The 10,752-nt window shown below is 45.5% G+C and overlaps 2 protein-coding genes across 3 annotated transcripts; both read right to left on the reverse strand.

The window, feature by feature from the left end:
* Positions 1-1,354: 1,354 nt before the first annotated feature.
* On the reverse strand, positions 1,355-2,194 carry LOC100559083 (histone H4). Its single transcript, XM_003225046.4, has one exon. The coding sequence runs from the start codon at positions 2,168-2,170 to the stop codon at positions 1,859-1,861; it is 312 nt and encodes a 103-aa protein (XP_003225094.1). The 5' UTR covers positions 2,171-2,194; the 3' UTR covers positions 1,355-1,858.
* A 2,667-nt stretch (positions 2,195-4,861) lies between these two features.
* Positions 4,862-10,401, reverse strand: fiz1 (FLT3 interacting zinc finger 1). 2 transcript variants are annotated; one of them, XM_008117161.3, is made up of 2 exons: positions 10,123-10,401; positions 4,862-8,013 (listed from the first exon to the last, which is right to left on the reverse strand). In XM_008117161.3, the coding sequence occupies exon 2, from the start codon at positions 7,995-7,997 to the stop codon at positions 6,549-6,551; it is 1,449 nt and encodes a 482-aa protein (XP_008115368.1). In that variant the 5' UTR covers positions 7,998-8,013; positions 10,123-10,401; the 3' UTR covers positions 4,862-6,548. The 2 variants fall into 2 exon arrangements, with proteins under 2 accessions (XP_008115368.1, XP_062814166.1); XM_062958096.1 differs by lacking the exon at positions 10,123-10,401 and adding an exon at positions 9,567-9,873.
* Between the last annotated feature and the right edge of the window lie 351 nt (positions 10,402-10,752).

Below are 10,752 nucleotides of genomic sequence, written 5' to 3' on the forward strand. Positions count from 1 at the left end.
TTTGAATTTGCCGCGCTTTGCAGTCTTTTGGCGGGTAAATAGAAGCCACGCCCCTTTCTTTGGCTTTCTTTGTTCTCTGCTGGCAATGGCGAGAAAAGAACTGAACATTACTCCATCTGGGGTTGCTGTGTTTTCTGGGATGTCTAGCTATGTTCCAGAAACATTCTCTCCAGACGTTTCGCCCACATCTATGGCAGGCATCCTCAGAGGTTTGTGAGGTCTGTTGGAAACCAGGCAAGTGGGGTTTATACATCTGGAATGTCTAGGGCGGGAGAAAGAAGTCTTGTCTGTTTGAGGCAAGTCTGAATGTTGCAATTGGCCTCCTTGATTAGCATTTATTAGCCTTACAGCTTCAAAGCCTGACTACTTCCTGCTAGGGGGAATCCTTTGTTGGGAGGTGTTAGGTGATTGTTTCATGTCTAGAATTCCCGTTTTCAGAGTGTTGTTTTGAATTTACTGCCCTGATTCTGCAGTTTTTTAAATACTAGCATCCAGAATTTATTCATTTTCATGGCTTCCTCCTTTCTGTTGAAATTGTCCTCACGCTTGTGGATTTTAATTGCTTCTCTGTGTCGTCTGACGTAGTTGTGAGAGTCCAACATTTCCGTGTTCTCAAATAATATGTTGTGTCTAGGTTGGTTCATCAAGTGCTCTGCTAAGGCTGAATTAGTCTGCAGTGCCACACAGCCCTATATCCCAGAATATCAAGGCAGAAAATCCCACAATTTGTGAGGGTTATCTGAGTCCACACTCAGATAATGTGAGATTTTTTGCCTTGATATTCTGGGATATAGGGCTGTGTGAGTGCCTTTCATGTTCCTTGATATTTTTAGAGGGGAGGCAATGTTGTGTTTGGTGGTCCCTATTTAGACTTGTCCACAGCTGCATGGGATACGGTAGACTCCTGCAGAGGTGAGAGGATCATTTGTTGGAATTTCTTAGTGGGTCTGTAGATAGTTTGTAGGTTGTGTTTCTTCATCAGTTTCCCTATGCGGTCAGTGATTCCCTTTATGTATAGTTTCCTCCAGGCAGTAAGCAACTAGACCTTGAAGCTGAAAAACTATTCAGTTCTAATCAAGGTGGCCAATTGAAACATTTGCCTCCAACAGACAAGAGTTCTTTCTCTCACCCTGGACATTATTCCACAGATATATAAACACTTGCCTAGTTTCCAACAGACCTCACAACCTCTGAGAATGCCTGCCATAGATGTGGGCGAAACGTCAGGAGAGAATGCTTCTGGCCATACAGCCTGGAAAACTCACAGCAACCCAGTGATCAGTGATTCCGGCCATGAAAGCATTTATCTATTTTCTGAACAAAATAGAATATAAATACTGAGGAGGAAATAACTTTAGAAAGGCTAAGAAAGTCCTGCTATTCTTTATGCAGCAACCAGAACCAGATACCTTTTTGAATGGATCTAAAAATGGCGGCAGTTTTTACTTTACCTCTGTAAGGGTGGATTCAGCACCTACACTGTAGAATTAGTGATTTGACAGTACTTTTAACTTCCATTGCTCTAGGCTTTGTGTTCAGAATATTTGTAATTTTAGGTCTTTAGCCTTAGCTGCTTTGGGTGTGTTTTTGGGTAATAATAAAGCAAACTGGTGAATCCCCAAGCAACAACTCGTGATTCCATACCATTAAGGTGGTGACACACTACATTATTTCCAGTGTAGATTCACCCAAGAAAATTTACAGATGTAGCATTAATTAAATGAACTCAAATTTTTAAAAGGAACACGAGTAATAAAACTGCATTGATACAAACGGCACGGACAACAGCTCTTTCTAAGGAAAAGGTGGGTGGCCCTGAAAAGGGCCTTTTGAGTTGTTTACAATAGAGGAAAGTATTTTAGCCTCCAAAACCATACAGAGTGCGGCCCTGGCGCTTCAGGGCGTAAACGACGTCCATGGCGGTGACAGTCTTCCTCTTGGCGTGCTCCGTGTAAGTGACCGCATCGCGGATCACATTCTCCAGAAAGACCTTCAACACGCCGCGGGTTTCTTCATAGATCAAGCCCGAAATGCGCTTCACTCCCCCACGGCGAGCCAGGCGGCGGATGGCCGGCTTGGTGATGCCCTGGATGTTGTCGCGAAGGACCTTCCGGTGCCTCTTGGCGCCTCCTTTCCCCAAACCTTTGCCTCCCTTTCCGCGCCCAGACATTGCTTCAACCTCACAGAACAAAACAGTTCAAAAGGAGAGCTCCGGAGAATGAATGTGAAGCCGCCGCAGCCGGGGTTTATATACTCTGATGTCGGACCAGAGTGGAAACAGGACAGGGAATGCCAGAGCTCCGCCTCCCCGCGGGCAGAAAAACGCCAGCGCGTTTTCACCAATCAGCGGGAAGGAGATTGTAAAAGGCAAACCAATTAGAACTCGCAGACAGCTGTACAATCGGAGGCCAGGTGGGCTAAAAAAAGGCCAGGCTATTTCTATGGTGCCTTCGATTTGTGAAAAAGCTATGTATGGTTTTCAGGTTGAAAATTGTAATTGCGCCAAACGAGTAACACGCCGTTCCCAAGTTAGGAACAAAATAGAGTTTGTTTTGCTGTCTGTGCCCCTATTCAGGTTTCACTTCACTTTCCTTCTCTGTGGTAACTGGATTTTGGAAAATTTGGCTTGTTGTGGAAACAAGGATTGGTGGGAAAGTTTCAGTGGAGACACCTTTTCTCCATAATAAAGGAGTGAATTTCCCTTTCTAGGGGCAGATATCGCTCACTTCCAGTTGTCTCATTGGTGTAAAACAAAACAAAAGGAGGTTGGCACAGCACAAACCAGAAATCCCAGGGATCACTGACAGAAGGATTATGGGACCTGTATTTCAAAACGTGACTTCTCTGACTTACCCATAATCCACAAGTAGGCTCAGGCAATGGACATGTTATCTGGAGATGAAGGAAATCCTGAAGCTCTCTAACCAAGTACTCTAGTCCACTTTGGAAATTAAAAAAAAAAAAGTAGAGCCAGAGAATAATGCAGGCCTTTTCAAGTTGGTGAACTGCCGCTCCCAGCATTCTTCACCTTTGGCGACCTTTGCAAGCCTTCTGGAATTTGCCATTCACATATCACACTAGTCCAGATGAGCTAGATCCATATAAAAACAACTGAGAAAGCAGGTAGGAAAAAGTGAAAATCCCTCCAGATTTGTTTTCTCCCCATTTTTTTTGCTGAAAGTATGAAGCTAATTTTATTATAATTCTAATGTATTTTGGCCCCTGCAAAAGTATTATTTTTAACAATCAGGGTGTGACTCAAAATTATTCAGGGACATTAAGGTGGCTAATATCCATTTGTGTGGTAAAAGTTACTCTAATGCTGGCTAAAGGATTCTAGTCCAAGAAAAAGTTTCCATCTCAATACACAAACTAAGAAAATCCTTGTTAACTGAAGTGTTCTTTCCCACCAATAGATTTTACCCAAAGGTTTGAGAGATGAATCAAAAGCAAAAAGATTGTCCTCAGGCCCATTTGTTTTCCAACCCTGATCCTGAAGTCCTGGGATCCTGAAGATTTGTAACTTAAGGAGACGTCACAAAAAGGATAAAGATTTGTATAAAGGTTGCATTTGTTAGTAATATAAGTAAACATGCAAACTTAGACATAATCACTGGACTTTCAGTAGATATATAACATCCTACTATACTGAGGATGAGGCTTGCCATGCCATGCAACTTGTTTGCCTACTGTCCATATAATAAGCAAGCTTCAACAATTCCTATGCTCTCTTATTGAGCTAACGTGGTAAAGCTAAGATAGGGCTTTGAGAGACCAGAGTTCAAACTTCTGCTCAGCCATGGAAATCCAATACATAACTTCAGTCACATCCAAAACCCACTAGTAAAGGCAAATCACACTCTGCCTAAGAGAAAAGCAATGCATACCTCTGGGGCTGGATCTACACTGCCATACAATCCAGTTTCTAAATTCAGATTACTGGCTTTGAATTGGATTATGTAAATTGAAATTGCCATATAATCCAATTTGAAGTAGATAATCTGGATTCAGAAACTGGATTATATGGGAGTGTAGGTGGGGACTGTATAAATCTCACTAAGAAAACCCTACAACGCAGTTCCCATAAGTCAGCATTGATTTGAAGGAACGTAACAAGAACCTCCATAGGAATGTTTTGTATTTTTGAATCAGATTTGAATTGGACCACACTTGGAATAGGCTGCACTTCGCCTGCATACTGAATTCATTTAATTATTGTATTGCCTATGCCCTCCCTTCTTTTTTTGCCTTGATCTCCAACCAAACAAAATACAGCAAATGAGTAGTAATTCCCCTTTAAACAACACATAGAGCCAACATATACCTGCTTTGATCCAAAATGATAAGGGGTTAAAACCATGTGCCAGCTGAACTGCTGACCTGAAGGTTGCCAGTTCAAATGTGCAAGATGGGGTGACCACCTGTCAGTCAGCTCTAGCTTGCGGGAACAAAAGAGAAACCTCCCAGCAACACATCCAGGCATCCCCTGGGCAACGTCTCTGTAATCCCATTCTCTCACACCAGAAGCCATCTGACAAAATAAAATAATAATAATAAATTTTTTTAACAAAACCCAAAGAGGATTGCCTGACACTGGTTTCATTTTCAGGATGTTATGACCTGCCGTGGGGCCAAAGGAAGCTGGTCCTGGGCTGCTGCAGCTTGACCAGCTCTGAAGTAGAAGTCGCCTTGAAATAAAGGACTGCTTCCCGAGGAGGCCATCTCACTATCTTACACATGGAGCTCTTATCAGTGTTAAAACTGCCTTGCTCTCTCTGGCACAGATGTGCATACATGCACAAACTCTTAGAAAAATACCCATCCAGAAGGCTTGCATTCCACGAAAGATAAGACACTGGAATTTGATCGGGAACATATTTTATTAGATTACTTTCAAGGACCTACCTTAAAGGAACAAAACAAAGGTAGGGGAAGAGGAGTAACACTCAACTATTTGTCAGTAAATAATTCAAAAGGGGTGAGAGATCGTAGATCACTGTACTGGAATCTGAATTCATTCACAGATCATGTAGGAACCAATCTATCAAAGGCAACAAACCACAGTCAGGCCAAGGCTGAATTCACGTAATTCCTGTATTCCCTTCTCCTTTTCTTCTTCCTCTCTGGCCAAAAAATACAGCCAAGGGGCTGGCCTTTTTTTTGAAAATTGGAAAACTGGCACCCAACCAGCATCTTAATTTTTCAGTTTTTTCCTGTTTGCTCTGTAGTTTAATTTAATGTAGTTTTTGGATTCAAAGGATCTAAATTTCTTCCTGACATGCTGCTATCTCCTGCATGACCTCTGAAATGTGAAAGACTGCTTTGAAACATGGACATATAAACCAAGGTCAGCCAAAAAACATTGTCTGCCCCTAGCCCTCATGTAGCTTAATAAAAAGGAGAAATGTATCCAGATATCCAATATCGTTTCAAACATATCTGCTCTTTACTGAAATATTATCACCTGACTTGTGGTCTCAGAATCTTGCAGATATTTTTTGTATTTCTTTGATTGGTTTTAACTGTGGAAGCAATCGTACTTCCACATATTATGGGATTTGTCTTATGGTGAATAGACATTAAGAGCTAGGTACTCAACAAAATATGTTGTTCTATGTTGTTAGCATTAATTATAAAACATTTTCAAGGACTGAAGCTGAACATCCAAGGAAATTCACCCCTTCAGCCTTTCAACAGTTTTTAGACACAGAGAAATGATTCAAAACAAATTTCTATTTCCTTGGCAAGTTAAAACCAAGGAAAATGGGGTCAGAAACAGAAGCAAAACAATATCCTGCTATTAGGAAAAAATGTATTGCTTAATGGAGGTCCTCAATGCTTTAGACTATAATTCCCACAATTCCTATCTACTGGTCATACTAGGTGGGGGCAATTAGAGTTTGCAGGCCAAGACCTTCAGAAGACCAACATTTTCCCATTAGAGATTTTTGTTATTACAGAGACTGGGAAGTGCTGAAGGAGAGAGTAACCTGCGTCCCAGCTCAGCACTTCACTTGACAATGTCACCAGAGAACCTTATATCCTGTCTGAGAACTGGAAGAGCCACCTCCCATTCTGGGAACTACTGAGCACTGACAACTATCTGGGGCAAAATAATTTTAGCACCATTCCCAAGTAACTATGGAAGCAGCAGCTTTGACCAAGGGGTAAATGTTATGGGAATAGGTTCACTGTGCCTTTGGATATTACGAATCTAAAAAATCTCAATTTCTGATCTAAGCAAGCCTTCATTGCTGCCCCCAAGAGGTTATAACTGCCAAGCATGTGCAACATACTCTATTTAACAGTAGTGGAGCAATAGTAAATAACATCAATAATACTTGTTTTCTCAATTCATTTTAAGATGGCAAGTCCTTGCCCTATAGTAACAGACCAGGGAAAAGGGTAAGGACAAGCAAAGTTCAATCACGCTTGCCAGAGTGACATTTCCAATGTAACCGATCACTTCCGCTGCCATTGCAGGTTGGAGGTAGAGGAAAACTGTGCTGATAGGGACTATAATTAGGCAGAGATGGGGGTTCCTTCCGTTAATCAATGCCACGGTGAAGCTTGACGTGGCGGGAGAGGTTGCTCAAGGTGATGAAGCCTTTGTGGCAGACGGAACATTTGAAAGGACGGTCGCCACTGTGGAGCAGGCGGTGACGCTTTAAGTAGCACTCGTGCCGGAAAAATTTGCCGCATTCGGTGCACTGGTAGGGCTTCTCCCCAGTGTGCACCAAAACGTGGCGGTCCAGATCCCGGGGACTTCGGAAGTATTTTTCACACTCACTGCATTTGTAAAGCTTCTTTCCGGGCCGAGAGGGGAATGTCCGAAGGTCCAGTTGGGGCAAAAGATGGCGTTCCAACTCGCTGCCCGGCCCTGGCATTGACGAAGGAGAGACGGCGTGGCTGAGCTGGTGCTCCTCCAAGATTTGCAAGTTCACAAAGGGTTGCCCGCAAATGCCGCATGTGAAGGAGGGCTCCCCTCCATGGGCAGTCAAGTGAGCGGCCAGAGTGTTGCCATTGGCAAAAAAGGTCCCGCAGTCGCACTGGTACAGTGTCTCTGGGGGGCTGGCGTCTGGAGGCCGGCAAGTCGGGCAACCACTGCTATGCTGTAGGACTTTCACCTCCTCCTGCTCTCCTTTTGGCTCTGCTTCCAGGCTCGGTGGTTCTGACACCGTGTCACTCTGCTGGACTTTCTCGGAGCAAACTGGGCATGGCGGCGGCCTGCCCTTTACATGGGTGAGTTTGTGGCGTTCTAACAGAGAGGCAGCATTGAAGTCCTTCTCACACTCTGGGCATTTGAAGGGCTTAATGTCAGTATGGGCCAGCCAATGGCGACGCAGCTCTGACGCCAACTGAAAGTGCCGCCCGCAGGCCCCGCATCCAAAGGGAGTGGCCCGTCCTCGCCCAGCACTGCAGAGGTGGCCAAGAGGGCTCTGCTCTTTGCCACAGGCCAGGCAGCGGGGCACGGGAGCTTGAGGGATTGCGGCCGCAGCAGAAGTGCGGTGTTGCCTCTTGAGATGGCGGCCTAAACTGCTGCGGGAGGAGAAGCGGAGCTCACAGACGGGGCAGCAGTACGGCTTCTCCCCAGTGTGCACCACCTGATGGTGGAGGAGCCCTGTTGAGTCGCGGAAACCTTTGGGACACATGGTGCAGCGGTAGGGGCGCTCCCCGGTGTGGCTCCGTATATGGTTCACCAGGTTAAAGGAATGCTTAAAGCTCTTGACACAGTGCGGGCACTGGAAAGGCTTCAGCTCTGTGTGCCGGGCAAAATGCCGGCGCAAGTCTGAGCGATAGCGGAAACTTTTGTCACACTCAGAGCAGTGGAAAGGGGCCCGGGCACCCATCCCATTGTCTGTCAGGAGGGACGGGTCATCTTCTACATCTGAGTAGAGAACTGCACACCTTTCCATCGTTATTGTGGTAGTGCGAACAGCAGCTGAAGCATCAAGGGAGCACTGGCCTTCTGGCCACACTTCACCACAATTCTCCATCTATGCAAGACTGCTTCTAGGGAGCAAAAAGGAAAAAGTGCATCAAGTCAGAGAGCAACATAAGAGGCCCAACTCCCCCGTATGACTCCTCCTCTCCCATACACATAGACACCACTGCACACATGCACACATAGAATAACAGAATTGTAGAATCATAGAGTAGGAAGAGACCACAAAAGCCACCCAGTCCAAACCCCTTCTGCCGTGCAGGGAAACCCAATCCAAGCCCTCCTGACACATAGTCATTCAACCTCTGCTTAAAAACCCCCAGAAAGACCCCATCATAATCTGAGACAGCATATTACACTACTGAACAGCTCTTATGGTCAGGAATGTCAGAGTATTTGCAGCGCAGCAGTAGTTGGATGGAAGCAGTGGAACGCAGAACGAAGAGACACTTAGAGATGTTGGTAAAACTATTTACAAAGTTTTACTGTATGCAGCAGTAATCAACACAAACAGACTTGCAGACGGCAGACGAACACAGGACTGTTCTGTTCTCCAACAGAACTTGACACGAACTCTAGGCAGACAGAACTCAACTGAATCATTATACACAAACACTTGTGTCTGGATACTCCCTAGTTCCAGCCACACATCAAGGTCATCATAGCTTCTTAGCAATTAACTCTTTCCATATTATTGTGGAAATTATTGTACATTCTGGATGATGCAATCAGTTGCAATACAAGCATGGCACAAATTGCATTTAAACACTATCAATACACAAATCCCACATTAACATGTATGTCAACTAAGCCAGAGGACTTGAGGAATTCTCAAACCTTCTCAGTTCCATTAAATGACATGCAACAGATATAGGAAGGGATGTCAAAATCAGCACCCAGTGACTATGAGCACGACTGACGTCAAGAAAACCCCAGCGTAGACTCATATAACACAACTTAGGTGCATTTTTTTTTATTTATCGTGTCAGAAGCGAATTGAGAATACAGCTACAATGTATAGAAAAACCACAAACAAAGTTAAAAACTTGGCATTATACTCAATGTCCTTTGACCAGAAGCTGTCCACTTCAAGTGCCTCTGGTGTCGCTCTAAGAAGGTCCTCCATTGTGCATGTGGCGGGGCTCAGACCACATTGTAGTAAGTGGTCTGTGGTTTGCTCTTCTCCGCACTCACATATTGTGGTCTCCACTTTGTAGCCCCATTTCTTAAGGTTTAAGTTTAGCTGTGTTGCACCGCATTACATGAGTCTACACTGACCACATAATGCAGTTTCAAACATGGCAGCGTGGATAGGATCTCGGCCATTCACAAAGACCGTTTTGGAGTGTTTGGGGTATTGGAATACCAGGTAAGGGATACTCAACCGTGTGTGAGAATATGTATATATACACACAAATACACATACACACATATACGGCCACATGTCATTCGCAATCATGGGACAAACCCACCCATTTACTGTCAAATGCTCTGTTTTGTTTATTTTGAATTGTTTTAGTCTATTGTTGTATTTTACGGCACTGAATGTTTGCCTTATGCTGTGAACTGCCCTGAGTCTCCATGGGGAGATAGGACAGGATATAAGGAAAGTTTTACTTACTCAAGTTGAGCCTAAAGGTGTCATCTGTTTGGTCTCATTGTAGGGCGTCACCAGGGTTTAAGTGACATGGTTAGTTAGTTGTCCTTCGCCCCATCGATTCAACACACTCAGGATGCATCCACACTGTGGAGTTATTGCAGTTTGACACCGCTTTGACGGCTATGGCTCAATACTTTAGAAACCTGGGAGTTGTAGTTGGTTGAAGCACCAGTAGGGGTAGACTCAAGGCCTTCTAAAACTACAGCCTCCATGATTCCATAACACTGAGCTATGGCAGTTAAAAGCGGTGTCAAACTGCGTTAACTCTACAGTGTGGACCGGGTATGGGCCAACTTGGGCCCTCCGGGTGTTTTGGACCAACTCCCACCATTCCTAACAGCCTCAGGCCCCTTCCTTTCCCCCCTCAGCCGGTTAAGGGCCTGAGGCTGTTAGGAATGGTGGGAGTTGAAGTCCAAAACACCCGGGGGGCCCAAATTGGCCCATACCTGATCTAAATGCTTGGCTTGTGTGGGTGGAACCACCAACCCGCCCTCCCCGCCCCCTCCCTGATACTCACAACTTGTCCTGGGTCTCGCCATTGGAGGCAGAGGAGGGGGAGCCGAGCCTCTGCCACCCCCTCGGGAGACCCGGATGCAGGCCCCTCTGGCGCCTGGAGGCGCCCTCCGCCCTCCGCTCCGGCCCCCGAGGAAGTTAACAACAGGTCACCCCAGAGCCACCCCCAGCCCGCCTCCATCTTTTCTACGGGCAAAGAGTGGGGAGGTGCGCCAGCAGCCTCCGCTCCCGCCATCTTTACTCTGGGAAAGGGGAAACGAGCGGCAGGAGCCGTGGTGCCGCCATCTTTACTGTGGGCACGTAAGGGAAGGGGGAGGAGCCACCTCCGGGCGCCATTTTTGGTGTGGGCAAAAGGGAGCCGGGAAAGGAGAAAGGAAAAGGGAAGTAGCATCCTGTAATGAAAGGACAATGAAATTGACATCTCCGGCCCATCCTCTGTTCGGGTATCAACGTCAACGTCTTAAATACAAAAAAATAGCTTCCTAAGATCTACATACAGTACTCGCAAGGAACCCCTCAGCTAGCAAGAGTCCAAAAGCGGCAGGCTAAAACCTGGTGGCACAATGTGTTAAAGCGCTGAGCTGCTGAACTTGCGGACCAAAAGGTCCCAGGTTCAAATACCGGGAGCAGAATG

The sequence above is a fragment of the Anolis carolinensis genome, chromosome 6, assembly GCF_035594765.1.
Source record: "Anolis carolinensis isolate JA03-04 chromosome 6, rAnoCar3.1.pri, whole genome shotgun sequence".
Classification (NCBI taxonomy): domain Eukaryota; kingdom Metazoa; phylum Chordata; class Lepidosauria; order Squamata; family Dactyloidae; genus Anolis; species Anolis carolinensis.